This window comes from Mesoplodon densirostris, chromosome 1, assembly GCF_025265405.1.
Source record: "Mesoplodon densirostris isolate mMesDen1 chromosome 1, mMesDen1 primary haplotype, whole genome shotgun sequence".
Classification (NCBI taxonomy): domain Eukaryota; kingdom Metazoa; phylum Chordata; class Mammalia; order Artiodactyla; family Ziphiidae; genus Mesoplodon; species Mesoplodon densirostris.
The window spans coordinates 51,448,529-51,469,221 of record NC_082661.1 but is presented as its reverse complement, the minus strand read 5'-3'; the positions used below and the strand labels follow the sequence as shown (position 1 = coordinate 51,469,221).

Below are 20,693 nucleotides of genomic sequence, written 5' to 3'. Positions count from 1 at the left end.
TGTGACTGTGACTCGCCATAACTGTGACACTCTCTCCTTTGTGCTTCACTGGACACAGAGCAGCCACCAGCCCCAAGAACAGCTCCAGGCTGGGTCTACGCCGGACACAGGAGCAGGCAGCCGGTGGACCGCGAAGGGGTGCTGAGGATGGAGGAACGTTGGGAGGCTGGGCACAGCTAATATCCTGAGCTTCCCGTGCCCTTGACTTCTCTGTGGGCTTGAGAAGGGCCACCCCACATCAGGATGAACTCTCCTTCGGGGACAAGAGCCCCACTGGACCCGGCCCAGGAATCCAACGGCATAGCCACCACAGCTTCCCACAGCAGGTGGGACAGCTCCTGGAGCAGCACCTCCAGCCTGGACCACCCTCCGCCCATCAGCCCCACGGTAAGCCTGGGGCGAGCGTGTGCCTCCCTCCCGCTCCCTGGTGCTCTTCCTAGGGGCACACAGGGGCTTTGACAAGGTTCCACAGCTCTGCTGTGGGACCTTGGGCATGTTACTGAACTTCTTTGAGCCTGTCCTACGCGAAGAGACCAATAGAGGGGAGTGTGGCAAGTTTTCCTTCCTTGTGGAGAGCATCCAAAGAACAAAAAACAGCCCTGTGGGACAAAGGGCTGGAATGGCACGTCCATTTCTTTCTGAGGGTAGTAGGATGCCCCCCAGAGCCTTCCAGAGAGGAAGGCTGCCCTGGGCCTCTGGGTTTGTCCCAGCCCAGAGTGAGGTATTTAGTGCCTTCTGCTGCTTCCATCATCCTAGCCAGGGCCCAGGGCCATACCCCAGCAACCCCACCATTAACTGGGGAGGGATGAGGGCACCCTCAAGACCGTGGGATGCTGGCCTAGGTTCTGGACAGGATGGAAAGGCTCCAGTAGCTACAGGAGCCAGGGCAGGACAGAAATTAAACCACTCTTTAAAGCCTTTTGTACTGGCCTCATAGGATCATGACCTCCCTACAGTGACCTAGGAGGCCTGAATTTTCTTTTTAAAAGACAATTCTTTTTCTCACTCTCACACCAGGTGTCAAAGTCAGCCCTACCCAGTTGTATAGTTGAAGAATACAACCTCCTTCTTTGAGGCTGGGAAGGGTGTGGGACTCCTAAGAAGAGGGTCTCCACCCCACTCTACCTCCCCAGAGTGAACGGGGACTGGAATACCATTGCTGACTGTCTCGGGCACTTGGGAAGGGGCCCATACAGAGGACAGGCACGCACCCAGGAGATGGCTCTGCCTTCTCCCCAAGGAAAGATAAAGTCACTCCAGCCATGTCCCTGCTTGCCAAACATGTGTCTGTCTGTCCTACCAGCCTCCAAAGGCGATCTGAGCACACTACTAGAAGACTTTTGCGTCTGGGCCATGGTATAGGAACTTGGGCTCAACTTTAGGAGACCTGTGTTTCCATTCCAGCTCAGCCACTTGCTAGCTGTGTGGGCAAACGGCTTTGTCACTCTGAGCCTGCCCCCCTGCGGCAGTTTTTTACCTGCCCCATTGGGAACCCTAACTCTTCTTCTCAGGACTATTTGAAGGTGATGGAGTCATGTGATGCCCTTGTTTCTCTGTCTCTTCACAGACAGCCAGGGCTCAGGCTGCTGCCTGGGTCCCCTTTCCCACGGTCGACGTTCCAGACTACGCCCACTACACCCTGGGCACGGTGATCCTGCTGGTGGGGCTCACAGGGATGCTGGGAAATCTGACGGTCATCTATACCTTCTGCAGGTGCCTGGTTGGCAGGATGGGGGCCTGGGCACTGAGGGCAGCCAGCCATGCAGAGACAGGGCAGAACACAGGGTGGAAATTCTGGTGCCAGCTCTGCCAGGGCGCTGTTGAGTCTGGGTGGGGAGGCCAGGGCCAATGGTCTCAGGCTCAGGCCTCCACCTTCAAACCCAGGAAAGGGGCCCAAATGTAATCCAGGGCAACTTGAATGGCACATTTAATTGGGCCCCAGGCACACCGTCTGTGTAGGGTATGTGTCCCTATGACGCCCACGTCTCTGCCTATTCTGCCCTGCTCTCGGCTCACCTCCATCATCACCTGTCCCCGTGGGCACCCTCCCTCTGCCTCAAAGAGCAGCCTGGGTACCAGGGTCCTGAGTCCGCAAGCCCTTCAGCAACCAGCCCTGGCCACCACCCTTGGCTTCCTTCCCTACCTGCCCCACTCGCCGCCTGAATGGCTGAGACAGGCACGTGGAGAAGTGAACTCCTGGCTCTACCACCTATTAGCTGAAACGACTTGAGCAGGTTACTTCTTTGAGTCCACTTCTCTTGTCTGCAAATTGAAGTTGAGATTTACTTCCTAGAGTCAATGTGATGATTAAGTAAGTTGTTATATGTACGGTGCCCAGCAAATGAGTGAATCCTGGCTGTGCCACTTCCTGAGTCTTGTGACCGCAAGCCACTTCACGGGTGGGAGCCTCCGTGTTCTTATCTGCAAAATGAAATGGGGTGAGGGGGTAGGTGTGAAGATGGATGATTACGGGAGACGAGGTTTGTGAAAGCACCTGGCCTGTGGGCACCATCGTCAACTCCTCTCCCCTTTGCCAGCCCCGAAGGTGAGGGCTGCGGGAACACTGGGAGAAGGGGGACAGGAGAGGCATGAGTTGCTGCCTTGAGGGGTCTCACTTCTTAGCCCACATTGCCAGGCTCCAGAGCTGTTTGGCTGGTACTCGCTGGGCAGCGGGATGGGCCTGTGGGCCAGCAGCTCGTGCCTGTGTGCAAGCATACACGTGTGTGCACGTGTGTTTGAGGGAAGCTCCCCACTCCTGACAGTTTCTGACCCCTCACAGGAGCAGAGGGCTCAGGACGCCTGCCAACATGTTCATCATCAACCTCGCGGTCAGCGACTTCCTCATGTCCTTCACCCAGGCCCCCGTCTTCTTCGTCAGCAGCGTCTATAAGCAGTGGCTCTTTGGAGAGGCAGGTAGACACTTGGGACTCCCTCTTGCTGGAGGGAGGAGGAGGGTTGGGACAGGGGATGTCCACAGTGGAGGGTGGCCCAGATGAGAAGGCGATGTGCTCTTCCTGGGCAAAGAGTGGGTAGTCCCCCTCAGTCTCATGAGTTAGCAAGAGGTTTCCGTGAGCCTCTGTCAGATGCATGTAGGTGGGGTGGAGAGGAACTAGGCCTGCTTTCCTTGAGAGGCGAGCGTAGGAGCTGAGTACACGCAATCCACAGACCCTCCTTCCCCTGGGGTATCTGACGGGCTCCCTGCCAAGGACTGAGGTCAGGGAGCTGTGCCCACAGGCTGTGAATTCTATGCCTTCTGTGGGGCTGTCTTTGGCATCACCTCCATGATTACCCTGACGGCCATCGCCCTGGACCGCTACCTGGTGATCACACGCCCACTGGCCACCGTCGGGATGGCGTCCAAGAGGCGGGCGGCGCTTGTCCTGCTGGGCGTCTGGCTCTATGCCCTGGCTTGGAGTCTGCCGCCCTTCTTTGGCTGGAGTAAGTGGGCTCAGGGAATGAGGGGAAGGGAAGATAGGCTGGGAGGGGTACATTCAAGGGGCAGGTAGGTGGACTTGGGTTGACCAGCTGGCAGGAGGGGCCAAGGGACTGCTTAAGTCTCAGAGCAAATGGACATTCAGGGGGCATGACTAGCAGCAGGGGGAACTGAGGCTGTACCATCAACAATCAGAGGATAACCTGGGCTCCCCTCCCCAAATACAGAGGGGAAGACCACGTGGTTCCTGGCTGGCGGGAAGTGACAGGTGCATCTGATGCTGAGTTTGCAATGAGTCAGACAGGCAGGAGTTGGGGTGTGAGGCCTCAGCAGGTAGGAGGGTTAGCAGCAAGGCACCCACCCTTCTGAGGCAGGACCAGGAAGCTGGCTGAAGTCTTGGGGGAGTAAGACCCTTGGGCTATGGTGAGGTCTCTCTTCCAAACTGGCAAGATTGGGCAGCAGTGGACTTTGCCAGCTGTTTCCTGCTAGAACCAGCTTGGAAAGCTCCCCTCCACGTGCCCTGGCTTCCTCACTCCACTGGGCAGGGCTGGGGCCGGGGCCAGTGTTTGAGAAGCTCAGACCCCACATCCAAAGCCCCTGCTGGATGAGGAGCCTGAGTCAGCACTGCCCTGAAGGCTGAGCACCCGCCCCTGGTTCCCAGGTGCCTATGTGCCCGAGGGGCTGCTGACCTCTTGCTCCTGGGACTACGTGAGCTTCATGCCATCGGTCCGCGCCTACACCATGCTGCTCTTCTGCTTTGTGTTCTTCCTCCCCCTGCTTGTCATCATCTACTGCTACATCTTCATCTTCAAGGCCATCCGGGAGACGGGCCAGTAAGAGCTGGGCATGAAGGAGGGCCTCCATGGGAGGGGGGCTGTGCCCCTTGGCCAGGGCTGCCCGTGACTCACGTCTGTACCCACACCCCAGGGCACTCCCAGCCCCAGATGGGCAAAGACCAGCTCAGTACATGTGCTTATGGGATGGGATGCCGAAAGGCCAGTACAACCTGGGTGCTTAGAAAAGTCTCAGGAGACACAGTCTTCTGAAGTGTGGGCCTTCAGCCTTGGTCAGGGGGTGTGGGGGAAAGAGAAGACACGAGAGGTAGAAGCGCAGGGAGGCAGCTTAGGCTGGATATATTGGGGAACTTTCTGGGAGTCAGGGTTGCCTGCACTGGAAGGGAGGGCCGGGTCCAAGAAGGCTCCCTGACAGTAGCCATGACCCTGGCACTCACTGCAGCCCGAGTGGGGTCAGACCCAGATTCTGCATGCTTCCTAGAGCTCTCCAGACTTTCGGGGCCAGCGAGGGTGGTGGTGAGTGCCCCTGGCAACGGCAGCGTCTGCAGAATGAGTGGAAAATGGCCAAGATCGAGCTGTTGGTCATCCTTCTCTTCGTGCTCTCCTGGGCCCCCTACTCCACTGTGGCCCTGATGGGCTTTGCTGGGTGAGCAGTGGCTAAGGGGCTGGGGCAGCGGCTGGAAGGGTGGGAGAAGGGTAAGGGGACCCTGGGGCAGCCTCTCCCTCCCCAGCCCAAGCCCAAGCCCAAGCCAGCCGTCCTCACACCCTAGGTCCAGCCTCACAGGCTTATTCTCCCCCTGCTATGAGATGCCCCACGGGAGCCGGGCCTGTCTCATTCCTGGAGGCACTAGGAGACATGCTGGGGGAGTTCTGGGCCACACTGGGTTTGGTTTGAGGGCCTGCAAGGGCTGCCAGGTCCTGCCAGATCCCTTGGGAATATGCAACTTTCCCTGAGGTTCTGGTTTCCTCTTCATCCAGACTGTGGGCACACAGCCAGGGTGCTACTCACCTCCCGCCCTCTAGTCCTTTGTGGCTAGAGTCTGCGGACTTTGATATCTGCAGCAGCATGGAGGCAGGCCAGACTTCAGCAGCACTTTGAGACAGTGAGAACTATGAATCCTTGCAGGTGCTTGGGTATGAGACCTTCTCCTGGTGCAGGAACGGCCTGGTCCCCTCTGGGGCTCTCCTGCGCAGTTACTCTCAAGGAGCCAGGGGTACAGCAGGGATCAGGGTTCGGCAGGGCATGGGGAGAGCTGGGCAGAGGGCCAGAGTCATTGGGGGTGGGGAGGGTTTACTGCCAGCAGCACAGGCTCCAAGGGACAGTGGGACCTGGCGAAACCCCCAACCTGGCACATCTTCTCAGCGCCCTTCCCTCAACTGCTCCCTGGGTTCCCACTCCCCTCAGATCAGGATTCTTCCTGGCATTTCAGTCCCTCCCCCGGGGATGACTTGGTCATGCTGGTTTGGACCAGGCTGGGCTGTGCCCTGGCAGGGCTTGGTTGGCCTATGAAGAAGGTTCCTGAGAGGGCTGGTGGGTTGTGGAGTCCCCAGGGAGGGCCAGCTGGCAGAGGGACCACAGCTTCTCTGTCCTAGGTACGCACATGTCCTGACGCCCTACATGAACTCGGTGCCAGCTGTCATCGCCAAGGCCTCTGCCATCTACAACCCCATCATTTATGCCATCACCCATCCCAAGTACAGGTGTGGCCCTCTGCCAGAACCCAGCCCCAGATCCCCAGTCCCACCCTCATGGGCATAGAGGGCCTGGGCCTATAAATGGGGGCAGAGGCCAGCCATCTTTCCTGTCCCTTGTGTACATGCATCGGGTGGGGAACTCTAGCAGCTGAGAGCAGCCAGTGACACTGGTTGGGATGTGGAGCTGGTGTGACCCTCTCTGCTGTCCCAGCTTCCTAGGAGGCTCAGCTTGGAGGGACATCAGAGTTCCCTGGGCAGTGTCCAATACTAACTGGGATTTTCAGAGCTGAGGCCAAAAGGCAGCCAGGATGGCTGATCAGCAGTGCTGCTTGCTACAAAGAGAGGCCCCCAGACAGTGGCAGCCTGGAGAGATCCCAGCAGGGAGAGCTCCACTGCACTTCAGGGGCCCTGGCAGAGGCCTGGGGCTTGTTCTGACCCAGAGTGCTCTCTGCTGATAGAATCCCAGCACAGCTGGCCTCTTCCACGAGGGGGCCTTCAGTGCCTCCTTTTGCCTGGTGGTGTCAGTAACTCAGCACCCTGCTGAGGCCAGCTGTAGGCCTTAGCCCATCCAGCTCAGAGGCGGCTCAGGAGCGTTCTTGGTCCCCATTTGCAGAAATGCGGCTTAGGTCAGCCACTCGAGAACTGAAAGCAAGCATTTGGCTGAACGTGCCACCCTAAGGCTCTCCCTCCATGCCCATGGACTCACTGTCTGTCTGCCCATCCTCATAACCCCAATGTCTTTATGTCCCCAATTCCCCAGTGGCTCTTTGTCCACTCCCATTAGCCCAGTATCAGTCTGTCCATCCACCCCCATCTCCTCAAGTCTGTCTGTCCATCCCCCTAACCCGATGTGCTGTCCTTGCAGAATGGCCATCGCCCAGCACCTGCCCTGCCTCGGGGTGCTGCTGGGCGTGTCAGGCCAGCGCACTGGCCTGTACACCAGCTACCGCTTCACCCACCGCTCCACACTGAGCAGCCAGGCCTCGGACCTCAGCTGGATCTCTGGACGGAGGCGCCAGGTGTCCCTGGGCTCTGAGAGCGAGGTGGTAAGGAGGCTGGGCCCTCACTGACCGGCACCTCGCCATCCTTTCCTCTGGGCGGGGCTGCTTCTGAGACTCAGGGACCCTCAGGAACCTGGGACACTGGCAGGAAGAGCACCTCACCACCACCCCCCCATGGCCTTCCCACACACCATCGTCCCTGCCAGACAGGGGCACTGGGGTCAGAGAGGCAACATGTTGGCCCAAGGTCACCCAGCAGCAGGGCCAGGACTAAACATGGGTCTTCCAACTCCAGGCTGCCTCTTTTCCATGCCAGCACTATCCCAGGGCCTTAGAGCCTCAGATTGAAAAGCCTAGCATTTCTGACCCTAGATGGGCCTCTAGAGAGACAGGCAGAAGCTAGCTCAGGACCCTTCATCCTCAGCATTAAGCGCCCTCCTCCTGGAGCTCGCAGGATACAGTGGAAGGAGCACTGGCTCTGGAGTCGGGGGACCTGTGTTCAAGCCTGAGTTCAAGTCCTTACTGTGTGAGTTTGTGCAGGTCACTCACCCTCTCTGAGCCTCCGTGTCCTCCTCTGAAAGGGAAAATCATCATGTCTACATCTAAGACTAGATAGGGTGCCCATGGATGCTGACCCTACCGCTGTGGTCAGCCATGGGAGCTACCAGTCTGCCAGCCCCTACTTGGGGCCTGAAGCTCTGATGCCCCCTGATGTCACCAGGAGAGTTCCCTGTGACCTGAGCCCCTGTCCCCAGCTCCTCCATCATTGTGCCTACAGGGCCCACTCTGGGCCTCACCAAGTGCTTCCATGACCTCCTCCCACTGCCCCCATCCCTGAGGGTCTCAGTTGAGGGGCTGAGGGAGGAGCTGTCAGAGGACCCATCCCTGAACTAATGTAGTAAACATCAAGGAGTGAATCTTATCCATTAAGAGGGCCTAGATCCTCATGAAGACATACCCATCCTACATGCTCAAGAAAGCACACAAGCACACACACACACATACACACACATCCCAGCACATGCACGCACAGTTTGCAAGGGTTTGGTGACCAGCAACCCTGCCAACAGTATTGTGGGCTTCACCCCAGTGAATAAGTGTAGAGAGGATGGAGGAAGGCCTGGTCAGGGAGGGGGCAGAAGCAGGGATGCAGAACGTCCCCCTCACCTCACAGGGACTCTCCCACTCCCCCAGGGCTGGACAGACACGGAGGCAACAGTGGCTTGGGGCACTTCCCAGCAAGTGAGTGGATGGTCCCCCTGCGGTCAGGGCCCTGAGGATGTGGAAGCCAAGGCCCCTCCCAAGTCCCAGGGACAGGAAGCAGAGGCTCCCGGAAAGGTAACTGGGCCTGGCACCTGCCAATCTATAAAAGGGCGGGGATAAGGAGCAAGTAGCCCAGGGAGCGGCCAGGAAAGGGGAGCAGACCCAATGCCCTCTGGGAATCACCCCCTCCCTGCACCTCCCAGCTTTCCCTTGCTCACCTGGGGGTCCTGGGTGTCTCCGTGACTCCAAGATGTTCTCAGCAGGCCTGAGTGTGACTGTGCCTGAGAGTGTCTGTGTGTGTTTGTGTGACCTTGACTGTGCATGTACATAGCAGGTGGTGGCGGCTCTACCGTACTATGATGAATGTACGTCATGTATGTAAATGTGTGTGACCATGTGCCTGGCACACGCATGCTGCCCCTGTGGCACTGTGGGGCATGGGATTGAGTGTGCCCTAATGTGTCTGCTCTAAGCTGTGCATGTGACCACGTGTGGGTAGCACGTACCTCTCTGTGTTTGGAAACTGCGTATACCTGGGGGTGTGAGGCTGCAATCGGTGTATGTGCTCACTGCGAATGCCCTGAGATTAGGGTATCGCCCAGAATACTTGTGGCTATTAAAAGAAGGCCAGCTGTCTGCCCAAGTGCCTATGGAACGGAATGTTGATGGTGATTAGAGAAGGCCATATTCTGGAACGCTGGAAACGCCGTGCGCACAGGTCCTAAGGCTGCCCTGCCCCTCAGCTGACAGCTCCCCTCCCTGCCCCTCCACTCACACCCACACCACACCCCCAGCTCCCGGGCTGTCTCAGGCAGCGAGACGAAGGCCAGAGGCACTCCCCTGCCTGTCCCAGAGAGGGGAGCCCTGGGCTGCTCCCTGCAGTTGTGGGACCCCTGCCTCTTCCAGCGTTCCCACCCCAGGGAGTACCACTCCCCAGGTGCCCCAGCCCTGAGCCCGGGAACTGTTCATGACCACAGAGGTCAGGGCAGAGGCCAGCAGCATCCCCCAGGCTGGCTGGACAATGATGAAAGGCACTGTGCCTCTCCTGAAGAGAATACTGGGCTGGGGTGGGGCGCGGGGCAGAGAGGCACAGCACATCAGCAGTCACCTAACGCGTGTGATAAGCACTGCCAATGAGGTATCAGCACACAGGGTGCTGAAAGCAGAGGCAAGTCCCCGAGGGCTCCCAGGAAAGGTGGAGGTAAAGCAGGGATTGCCAGGCAGGATGGGGCCGAGGAGCGGGGACTGGGCGGTTCAGGCTGAGGAAACAGCCTGTACAAACATAGCAGGGTGTCCCGGAACAGAATGTCTCTCTGTGACCCCGGGAGCAGTCAAGGGGCTCTGGGAGCTGGCGGTGGGGATGGAGGAGGGAAGGGGGCAGGAGGTGGTAGGAGCCAAGGGGAGGCCCACTAGGTGCTGTTGTGAGGGGTCTCCAGTCACGAGCCTGGGGGACAGGGAGCCCTTGGAGGGCTTCGCAGGGCACTGAGGGGCTTGGTCAACTTAGCAGATTAGCTGGGCCTCCCCGCAGGGGCTGCGGAAGGACAGGCTGAGTGGAATGAGCTGACAGAGAGAAGATGGGAGGAAGTCGGTAGGACAGGCAAGGAATGAGGCATTTAAGACTGCAGGGAGAGAGGAGACATGTGGAAGCATGTGGAAGAGGACTGCAGCGAAGGGGAGGATCAGATGGTGGGGGTGAGGAGAGCTCAGTCCCGACCCCAGGAGTCCGAGAGCCTGGGGACATCCCAGAGGGACGGCCGTACAACCCCCCTCTGTCACGCGGTGCCCCTAAACACAGAGGGTCCCTGGGAGACTACTCCCAGTGGGATACTCCTTGAGCTAAACAAATGTCTGCTGTTTGCTTTCAGACCAAAGGGCTGCTCCCCAGCCTGGACCCCAGGATGTAGGGTGCCCATCAGTTTGTCTTTCTGGGACATGCCCATGTCTTCTGGGACATGTGAAACCCCTTCACCTCCCCCTCACACACACACAGACCCAGGATTACCCTGTGGGCCTGCGGGCTTTGGAAGTGGCCCTGTCACCCAAGCTGTGCTGGATTCGCGGCCCTGTACTGCAAAACTCCTGCTCTGCAAAGTGGTCTGCACCCACTTCTCAGCTCAAGAGCCTGCACCCCAGGCTCAGCCTGAAGAGTGGGCACCCAGGCCCTCCTGCGGCCCGGAACACAGACCTTCACTCGCTGGAACCCGTTACTCACCTCTGGCTTTCCCCCCAGAGTGCTATTTCCACCATGGCCCACCCTCTTCTGCACATGTGCATTTTGGGGCACACTCTCCTGTGTGTACATATTTGCATGCACACCAAGTGCACGAGTGCACACACTGCACCTGTGGTTTGTTTCAAATCAGTGGTCTAATTCATCCCAGGGTGTGTGGCTCTGGCAGGATGTAGAAAAATAAAAAGCGGAGAAGGTCTCCGACAAGCACAGTCTCTACCTATTGGTGCCACCGTGGGAGAGAGACCCAAGGCCTGGCCTCTGATGCCGACAGCAGCCTCTCTTCCTCCTCTCCCTCTGTCCCTGACCTCGTGATTTTCACTCCTAAAACCCCATCTCAAACTGCAGGGAGCAGAGTGGAGGAGGGGCAAAGACCAGGCTTGCCCCCGTCCCTACTCCCCGATGAGCTGCTGTTACTGGGAAGCAGCTCACGCCCGGCTTGTGAGTACCAGCTGCTCTCTGGCTGGCTTTGGATCTCCCAGGGGAGGCAGATGGAGGGAGGCTGGCCTTCCCCTTTAAGAGCATCCTTCTTGCTACCCCTCCCTTTCCCCGGAGGCAGCATAAGGCATCAGGCGGTGCTTGAGTCCAGAGAAAGAGCCTGCAGCTCCAGGTACGGCCTAGCCCAGGGTTCCCCATCCCTGTGCAGGATCAGCTCCTTCCTTTCCCCACACTGGTCATGCACTGCTGCTGGATCCTCACCAGCCTGGCAGGACAAACACCCTCCTCCCCTGGAGAGGAGATAAAGCTGGAGTCGGGATGGATGGGATGGGGCCTGGGGGAGGGGCAGAGGATGGGATGGGGGAGGTCGGGGTGCTGGCCATGAGCTGCTGGCCTCCTGGGCCAGACCTAGGCAGGCAGGACAACTGGGCTGCATGACACAGGGCAGAGGAGGTGGTGAAGTGGGGGAAAGAACACAGGTCCCTCCCTGGCTTTTCCACTTGATATTTCTGTGACCTTGGGCAAGTTACCAAATGCCCCTGTGAAGTGGGGACTCCTTCTTGTCATGCATGTTGGATGTGCTAGGCCCAGAGTTTGAGGTGGGGTGTTGGCAGCTGGGAAATTTCTCACACCCAGGCCAGCACTGAGTCCTCAGGGCCCAGCTCAGGCCAGAGACCTCCAGGAGGGCAGAGAACAGAGGGCCCAGTTGCCTTCCCTGGGCCTCAGTTTCCTGAGCAGTGTGGGCCTTGATCTACCTCCAGACCACACAGAGCCTGACGTCTCTTCTGAGAAAGGGCTTCTGGAGGTATCTTGGCTCCAAGACCACACTGGCAGGAGTCCCGAGGGGCCTAGGCCCCCATCCAGAACATACTGTCTCTGGGTTATGGACTGACCACAACACACACATTTTCCCCTCCCGGCCCCTTCTGGCCCCTTGTCCCAGCAGCTGAGCAAATGGCCTCCTCTCCTCCCTGTCCCCTGCCATTCTGGTGCAAAGGGCATGGGGGCCTGGCATGCAACACTGGCAGCTGGAGCTTTCCATGCTGCTGTCAAGTTTTCAGAGCACAGATGAGACAGGAGAGCCAGGAATAACTGCTAGGCTCCAGAGGGTCTGGAGGGTGGGGGCCTGCCCCAGACCTGCTTTCAGACTCTGCGCTGAGGGTGCAGGCAGGGGGCCCCCACTGCCAGCTTTGGGTATCAGGAGGTGCCTGCCACCAGCGGCAGCCTGTTATCTGGCACGAGTCCTCATAGGAATGAGCTCAGACTCCAGTATGGCTTGGGTCTACTACCTGTGTGACCTTGGGGAAGTTACTTAACCTCTCTGAGCGGGACAAGTGGCAGCCTCTCAGGATCTGAGGACATAATGGCGTGAAGGGTCCAGAGCTGAGCTTGGCCATGCCCAGAGCTGCTGCTATTATGATGATTGTTTTTATGGTTGGACAACTCTGGGGCCTGAAGTTGTCCCTTATCTTGGGCCACCATGAGGATAAGGGGCAACTTTAGGGTCCTCACCAGGGAACACAGGGCAGCAAAGACCCAAGTCACAAAGCCCCAAGCCAAGGGAGCTCAGCCACGGTCTTCTGGGCAAGGGGGTGGGTACAGCCAGGCAGAGAGGGCAGCTGGGCAGTCTGGGCTCTCCAGAGGGTGGAGGGAGCAAGGAGAGGAGAACAGGGGGGCAGAGCATTATCACTAACCTGGCCAGGCCCCTCTCCTGCCCCCTGGGGGGTGCTGGGTGCCGGACACCCCTCCCCAGGGGCTATATTAGCCTTGTGAGTCACAGTGGACCGGCTGGGAGGCCGAGGGCGGGCGGGCACAGTGTAGGGTTACAGTCCATTTATGGGCGCAGCAGAGGGCAGATATCAGTGTCGATGGCATTCGTTCCCAGCTATTCTTAGGAGCCTCTCAGGAGCTGCACACAGCCCGGCCAGGCAGAAAGGGACGGAGCAGGCAAGGCCGGGGGGTCGGGGGCAGGCGCCGAGGTACGGGCATGGGAGGCAGGGTGTGTGAGGGTCCTCTCACTCTACTCTTCTCCCTTCATCCGCAGAGGCCGCCGCTGTCAGCACCGGCATGTCTTACAGCGTGACCCTGACCGGGCCTGGGCCCTGGGGCTTCCGTCTGCAGGGGGGCAAGGACTTCAACATGCCACTCACCATATCCCGGGTGAGTGTGCACGGCCCACAGCCTAGAATCCCCAGGGGCGGGGCATGCTCAAAGGAGGGTGTGTGTGTCCATCCGTCCATCTGTCTGTCCTCCCTGAGGCTCTTGGAAAGCAGAGCACACTTTCCTGGTCTGGGGGTGGGACTGGACCCAACTGGATACTGCCGGCCACAGGCCCCTGGTCTTGGCCACAGCTGTTGCCCACCCTCGTTGGCTGGCCTATTATAAGTATGAAACATGGGCAAGCGGCTGGTGTTTTGAGCAGAGAAAGAAATGCCAAGTTTGCGGGCCAGTCAGGCAGGTGGACAGAAAGTACAGGACCTTCCTAAGCCTTTCTCTGGGAGGGTGGGCTCAGGGTACCCCCCAAGCCTGGAAGTGGGCAGCTGCTTTGGGGAAAGAGCACTCCTGGCATGGAGAGGTCAGGTGACAGGCGGGCAGATGGTTAGATGTACAGACTGCTGACGCTGGCTGCCCTGCTATCAGGGCTCGGAGCTGGGCTGGGCTGGTAACCGGTCTCCTGCATCCACTCCATCCCAGACCTGAGATAACAGCCCCCTTCTACCCCCGCCTTCCTGGGGCTGCTGTGGGACCTCACCCTGGCTGGCTTCGTGGAGCTGGGCCTTCCTCGCTTGCTGGAGGCCCTAGCCATTCACCTACAGCTGCTCTGCCTGCCTGTCTCAAGTCTGGTTCGCCATGCTCACCTGGGGAAATGGCCTGTGTGTTCTGCAGTGTCTGTGATCAGGGAATGGCACTGCCTGATGGGAATGTCACAGATCTTTGGAGATTGTCTGAGTAAACTCTATTGCCCAGCTGGAGACACTGAAGTCCAGAGAAGCAAGAAGCTAGATCTGCTTGAGAGGAAGCGGTCTGTGAGAAGGGACTTTGTTTTAAACACTGCTGTGTCCCTGGCACCTAGACCAGTACCTAGGACATAGTAGGTGCTCAGGCAACACTTATCAAGTAAAGGGAAGTCCAGCAGAGGGGTGCTGAAGGCTCAGGGTGGACGGTGAAAGGTGCCAGGGCAAAGACAACCCCTGCCTGGTGGGGTATGCTGAGACTGAGCCCCAGCAGTGCTGGTGTGGGCACAAGGGGGCAGGCTGAGGCCCCAGGCTGTCACTGGAGGGTGATGGATGGGCAGGGGTGTCTGGGTCACTGCTCACCTGGAGACAGGGAGACAGGTTCTTCTCCAGGGCATGGAGACTTGCCTTGGGCCTGAGGATGGGACGGGGAGGGTGGTGGGGAGGCACTGAGGTGGGCAGCCAGGGAAGGCCTGAAAGGTGCTTGGCAGAGGGGGCAGGGAGCCAATGTCCCCACTGGAGGCACAGTCTTGGCTGTGCAACCAAATGTAGACACTTGGGGGGACCCTAAGACAGAAAGCCCCACTCAGGGGTATTATGGGAGCCTCACGACAGCCTCACAACTCTTCTGGGGTGCTGGCCTGGCTCTAGTCCAGGGAGAAGGCCTTGGCCGCCATCCTGCTGGAGGTCAGGCTTATTCCAACCTGAGTCTCCAGACCCACTGCCCTGGAGACCCCAGGGTCCCATATTAGAAGGGCACACTCAGTCTGATGATATGGTGACACAGGGGCATTTGAGCCCCAGCAGACACACCCCCTCTGCCCTCAGGACCCTGCACAGCTCCCCACACCCTTGGTTACAGGTCTCCTTCCTGTACAAGGCAGGACCCTCCACCGTCACTCTCTTGGGTCCACCAGCTTCCCATGCTTGGGACTGAGCCTAGATCTCCCCCAGCCCCACTATCCTCAAGGCCTCCACCTGCTGCTCCCAGCCCCATCCCTGCTGGTGGAAATTAGCCTCCTGGCTCAGTGGCACCCAGGATAGCCGATGACTTCATCCGGGGTCTATGCGCCACCTGGCCCCAGCCAGCCCAGGGCTTAAATTGCAGCACAGAGGCCTTAAGCTAGACAGCAGGAAGAATGTCCTCACTGTAGGCAGGGGGTGTATTAGGATGTACTAGAGCCAACGACTAGGGGGCACTTTTAAAAATAGAACCCGCATGGGCTTCCCTGGTGGCGCAGTGGTTGAGAGTCCGCCTGCTGATGCAGGGGACACGGGTTCGTGCCCCGGTCCGGGAAGATCCCACATGCCGTGGAACGGCTGGGCCCGTGAGCCATGGACGCTGAGCCTGTGCATCCGGAGCCTGTTCTGTGCAACGGGAGAGGCCACAACAGTGAGAGGTCCGCGTACCGCAAAAAAAAAAAAAAAAAAAAAAAAAAAAAAATAGAACCCGCAGCTCAGGCAGGGCATCAGGGGATGGGTCTCTCAATTCCCTTCAGGGGCATGCCCCCAAATCACTGAGGCCATGGAACCAGCTGGACTGGGTGCTGTGGCCTTCCCAGGGCTTGGAGCCTCTTGATAAGTCCTCTGGTGTGCTGCTGATACCCTGGGCTCGGGCGTCCCAGGCTCAGCGTTGCTGGCCAGGCAGGCCTCAGGACACTAGCCCTGCCCTCCCAACAGGGCTGTGGTATTTCCTGCTGGAGCGCTCGAGGTCCTTCTGCACCAGGAACTTCTCCCCTAAGGGGATGCAAGGCCAGAGCTCTCTGGAAGAATCCTATTTCCACTGCAGCCCTGACCTGCTTCCCACAGAGGGCCAGTAGATGTCCTGGCCCGAGTCTTTGCGACAGGGCGGTAGTGGCGTATTGTGGTGGGGGGACTAGCAAAGGCGGGGCCGGCTCGTTCTCAGCAGGGGCCGGCACCCCTGGGCACACGCACTGTAACCCTGAGGCAGGTGGTCAGGCAGGCAGGTCTGGGATTGGCATCTCACTTCAGAGCCGGGCAAACTGAGGCTCCAGCTTGCTCATGCGCTCCTGTGACCTTGGTAAGCCCATGCCTGCTTCCTCACCCTCTGGCTAGGGGCCAGTAGAAAAGCACTGCGTGGGGCCGTCCCCTGTGTGCTGCCGCTCCTCCTGTAAGAAGGCTGGCCACGTGCAGCCTGGGTGGTAGCCCCTGTACCCACCCCACCCTGCCCACCAGCCCCACAGAATCAACCTTGGGGCAGTAACAGCCCCTCAAGTCCTCCCGTCGGTGGGTCTCAGCCTGAGGACCCACAGAGAAATGGGTTCAGGAGGGAGACTCGGAGGGTGGAGGGGAAATGCCTTTATTTATCCTGGACAGGTGTGGCTGGGCCTGTAACATGAGCTGCCCTCCCACCCCCACCCTCCCTCAATCCCAGCCAGTCCTCCAGGAAGTGGGGAAGGGGTGGGAGCAGCCAAAGAGGGCACAGTTCCAAAGGCCCAGCCCCCACCCGTGTCGGGGCAGCTAGGCCTGAGGCCAGGGCCACGGTCTGGGGCCTTGCCTCTTGGCGCACGAGTTGCAGCCCTTGACTTTATATTGGCGACGTATGCTTTCGTTTGGCTCTGCTACTCACAGCTGTGTCACCTTAGAAAAGTCAGTTCACTTGCTCAGCCTCCGTTTTCTCATCTGTAAAATGGGGATGGTACATCGGTAAAAGTACACGTGAGAGTTCTTTCTAATGTGCACTTATGAAAATACACCTATTTTTCCACATGGGCTGCTTGTGAGGCTGGGGGAGTGGTGGAACTGAGCCTGGGCCCAGGGGGGTCCTGCTTTTCTGCTCCAAGGCCTCCACTCCTTACGGCCTTACCCACAGGCCCAGCAGGCTCACCTCTGCCCCTTTGCTGTTCTCGGTTCCAGTATTTGTCAGACTCTCCTGGCTATGGTGGCGACACAGAGGACAGAGGGTCCCCGAGAGGGGACGGGGGACAGGCTGAGATTATTCTGGGGCAGCTGCACCGGCGATTCCTGGAATTTTGAGGCCATGGTGCTGTTTCTTGGGCAGCGCCTAGCAGTGCTGACAGCAAGTGCTGTTTATAGCCATGCTGAAGGTCAGGCAAGCCTCTGGAGGGCTGCTGCAGGGCTGGCTCCCGAATGAACGAATGGGGAAGATAACAAGACAGTGGCCCACCGCTGGGGAATACATCCTTAGAGGTTCCCAGGCCAGGCCCTCTCCCAGCATGCTGCTTCTCCCTGGTGCACAGAGCTGTTCCTGACCCCGGGAGGTCCCTGAAGTGAGTGGGCATGAGGCTGGCTGGGTCCTGGGGAGCGCGCCTTCTGAGGTCCTGGGCCGAGACATAGGACAAGAGCAACTTCACTGTCAGGCCCCGGGGGCTCCTCGGGCTGAAGATGCTGTGAGACGGCAGCAAGTGCGAGGAGGGCAGGGCTTCCTGGGTGATGTCTGCTGGGCCTGCTGGGGCAGCTGTCCTGCCTGGGAGATATCTCCCCAGTTCCCTGAATCTCCCTCTTGTCCAGGGGCTAGCCATGATTGAAAGGCTCCCACCCAGGGCCCTTCCATTCCCTAACACAGCTTCTCCACCCCTTTGAAGCCAGGATCCACCTCTTCCCAGGAACCATTCTAAGTGGCATGAAGCAGACTTTGCCATCCAGGACCTAGAAATGGGGGACAAGAGGAGAAGAAAGAGACTCAGAAGGCAAGGGAAGGGTGTGGTCAGCTAGAGAGGGGGCCAGTGGCCCCTGGCTTTGGCACAGGGAAGTCATTGGTATGTGTGGCGTGGTGGGGGCCAAAGTCAGATGGCTGATGTGAGAGGGATGGGGAGATTGTAGAGGCCAGATCTGCTGGTCACTTCTTGGAAATGCCTGGTGGTGAAGAAAGGGAGAGAAACATGGCAGGAGGCTGCTGGAGCAGCTAAGGCTTTTTTTTTTTCAAGACAACTTTTTTAGAGCAGTTTTAGGTTCAGAGCAACGTTGAGAGGAAGATAAAGGGATTTCTCATAACCCCCCTGCCCCCATGCATGCACAGCCTCCGGCATTACCAACGTCTCCCTCCAGAGTGTACATTTGTTATAACTGATGAAACTACACTGGCACATCATTATTACCCAGAGCCCATAGTTTACATTAGCGTTCATGCTTGGTGTGTACGTTCTATGGTTTTGAACCAATGTATTATGACATGTATCCACCATTATAGTATCACAGAGAGTATTTTCACTGCCCTAAAAGTCCTCTGTGTAAAGAGAGGCTTTTTGAGCATAGATAAGACTCTGGCTTTTTTATCAGCCAGGGTGGGGTTGGAGAGAGGGGCCATGGGAAGACAGAAGCTTCCAGTGAGAGGGCGAGGGATGGAGCAAGGCCCCAGGGGAGGCCAGATGGGAAGGGAACAGAGCATGGCATGACAGTAATTGAATCACACAATGTAAAATGCACTTAGGGCTCCCTGGAAATCCCCTGGGATGTCAGCCTGGGAAGGTCAGGAGGAGATGCTGGACGCTGCACAGTCCACAGCACCCACTGCCTGCCCTTGGCTCCCATCCCTTGCCGCACCTACACTGGCAGGTCTAGAGGGAAAGGAAGTCAGGGGCCTGTCTGGCTTTATGCACGAGGAGTGATGGCCGGGACCTTCTGCGGAGCCCAGTGGCCCCCTCTGCCACCAGGGAGCTGGGGAAATAGGACCCAAGGGCATGGGTGTGCCTGAGCCCCAGCCGGTGCCTTGCTTCCCTGGGACCCTGGACAGAACTTCTCTCCCCTCCAGCTGATGCTCAGGCCCCTCTAGGGACAGGAGGCTGGCCCTTCGCACACCACCCTCTGCCAGCTCCCGATCCTGTTGCCTCTGGAGGCGGGAGCTGCAGCCTCCCAGACTCCAACCCCTGGCACCTCCCAGGGGAAGGGGTCAGGGACAGCACTTGCCCCTCCTCGGTTGGGAGCTCCCCTGAAATTGTCTCAGCTCTGCACTGTCTTTGTTTAATGCCCTGTTTAATGATGAACTCCTCTCCACAATCCCGGGAGAAAGGCATCATTGCTGTCTTTACGCAGAGGTCGTGGAGGCTGGCACTGCACCCTCCGGTCTGGCTCAGACTACAGTCCATGGTCTTTGCTCTACTGCTTCCCCCCAAGGCACCCGAAGGTCACGGGGGCCACAGCCGCTCCCTGGCACCGGCTATCCCTGTGCCCCCTCTGGGGTGCCCTAAACCATGGCCCAGCAAGGAGGGTGGCCCCCAAACACCTAGAGCCTGCCTTAGGGGCTTCTGAGACAGGACCTCGGTCCTGGAGCTCTGCCCATGGTTGGGTTCCCTGTTGAGAGGTGGCTGGTGACTAGAAAAGGTGAAAAGTGAAATGGGAATGAAACAATCATTGCAAAGAATTTTTCAAATGCTCCAAAGGGGCTAGAAAGACTTTAAAGAAAAAGAAATCCTCCAAGGATTTAGGGGCTTTGGGTCTTTTCTGGGACAAGGAAAGCAGAGGGAGGGGGCTAGGGAGTCAGACAAGAGGTGCATGGGTACCTCACACCTGGACTGCACTCTTCACAAGCCCTGGGCTCTGGGCAAGCGTTCAAGGGTGGCCGCACCCTTCTGCCAGGCAGGCTGCTCCTGCAGAGCGAGGAGGGATCCGACGGCCCTTGGGCAGAGCTGAGGGGCAACTTCCTTAGGGTCTCTGCCTCCTTCTCTAGGGAGACCTGGGCAGAACTAGCAGAGCACCTCCCTACAAGAGGGTTATAGCATCCTCCACCCCACCAGCCCGAGGGGTCTTGAACCTTGCTCAGGGCAGCCAAAGATCAGGCCAGCTGAGCCCTGACGAGCACACACAGGTGCAAGGAGAGGCGCCAGGGGCAGGCTGGAGCCAGCTTGGTGGCAAATTCCTCAGGGGGTTTGGCTGTTCACCAAGCCTGGGGGAGCCTGGGCTCTTCCCTGGGAAAAGGATCATCTCAGTCTACACCTGAGGATGAGGGGGAGCCAGCCAGGGCCAGGCAAGGGGAAGGTGGGAGCCCTGTGGGAAGGTATGATGTTAGCTAACCCATGCCTGAGGGAGAAATAAGTCCTCAAGGCAGCTTGGAAGGGAGGGCATTCCAGATGGCCCCGTGGTTTGCCCTAGCTGATCTGGCCCCAGCCTCTCTTGGATGTCATTCTGGTGTCCTTGTTCACACTTAACCCATGATCTCCTGGACACAGCTCTGGTCCTGCCTGGCAGGCATCACCTCTGCAGGCATGAGGTCCTCCCCTCTGTCTGGGGTCTGTGGCTGCCCTGCCTGGGAGCTCCCTGCTGCAGGCTGATGGCCCCCTTCTCTGTGGATGCTTAGAAGCATCTGGGGGAGCCCTGGGTTGGGAAGCCCTGGCATGGGGGTGTCCTGCTGTGGGGGAACCCTGTGGGCAGTCCACTAAGACAGCAGAGACATTGCGCAATTCACCCTGAATGGGAGCATACTGGCATCTGCTACTTTCTCTGAAATGCTTCAAACATAATATGGATTGATGGATGGAGAGAGGGATGGACACTTGACCAGCAAGTTGAGTGAAATGCTACAGTAGAACCTCGGTGGTGGGTATTCGGGTGCTCTCCGTAGAATTAGTTCTGCCTTACTGTGTTTGAAGGTGTCTATAATAAAATACCCGGAAGAGCAGAGGCCTGAACATGAAGCTAGAAGGTGTAGGGAATGGTGATTTTCTTGCAGGACAGGCCTGGCTGGGCAACTCAGTTTGCCCTCAGGAGTCCCCTCTCAGCCTAGAAAGTGTTTTGCTTTTCTTTGTTGTCCTTTTTTACCCTTTGCTTAACCGCTTAAATCAAAGGAAACAACACACTCCTGTCACTAGTAGAGGCTCTGTACGGCCATTGATTTGGGGATAAAGGCGACGTGTGTTTTGAGATGGCCCGAGCGCTTCCAAGATGCCCCTACGGGAGCCTGGAGAGTAG

At 58.4% G+C, this 20,693-nt stretch overlaps 2 protein-coding genes across 6 annotated transcripts in view; both read left to right on the top strand.

Moving 5' to 3' along the window:
* The first annotated feature begins 243 nt into the window (after positions 1-243).
* Positions 244-10,090, top strand: OPN4 (opsin 4). Its single transcript, XM_060080451.1, has 10 exons — positions 244-387; positions 1,568-1,713; positions 2,780-2,913; positions 3,235-3,438; positions 4,095-4,266; positions 4,709-4,873; positions 5,821-5,928; positions 6,788-6,968; positions 8,118-8,261; positions 10,052-10,090. The coding sequence occupies exons 1-10, from the start codon at positions 244-246 to the stop codon at positions 10,088-10,090; spliced, it is 1,437 nt and encodes a 478-aa protein (XP_059936434.1).
* A 2,664-nt stretch (positions 10,091-12,754) lies between these two features.
* LDB3 (LIM domain binding 3) overlaps positions 12,755-20,693 on the top strand; it is a 60,252-nt gene continuing 52,313 nt past the window's right edge. For all 5 annotated transcript variants that reach the window (XM_060103295.1, XM_060103285.1, XM_060103323.1 and 2 more), the window contains exons 1-2: positions 12,755-12,801; positions 12,899-13,014. In XM_060103295.1, the coding sequence (XP_059959278.1) occupies positions 12,922-13,014 (93 nt within the window). In that variant the 5' untranslated portion in view covers positions 12,755-12,801; positions 12,899-12,921. The remainder of the gene's footprint in view (positions 12,802-12,898; positions 13,015-20,693) is intronic.

Bases quoted from the DNA above. Each gene is read 5' to 3' on its own strand.
- OPN4 (XM_060080451.1), top strand. From the start codon at position 244: ATGAACTCTCCTTCGGGGACAAGAGCCCCACTGGACCCGGCCCAGGAA. The intron at 388-1,567 runs GTAAGCCTGGGG...GTCTCTTCACAG, and splicing joins CTCCGCCCATCAGCCCCACG to ACAGCCAGGGCTCAGGCTGC. The intron at 8,262-10,051 runs GTAACTGGGCCT...GTTTGCTTTCAG, and splicing joins AAGCAGAGGCTCCCGGAAAG to ACCAAAGGGCTGCTCCCCAG.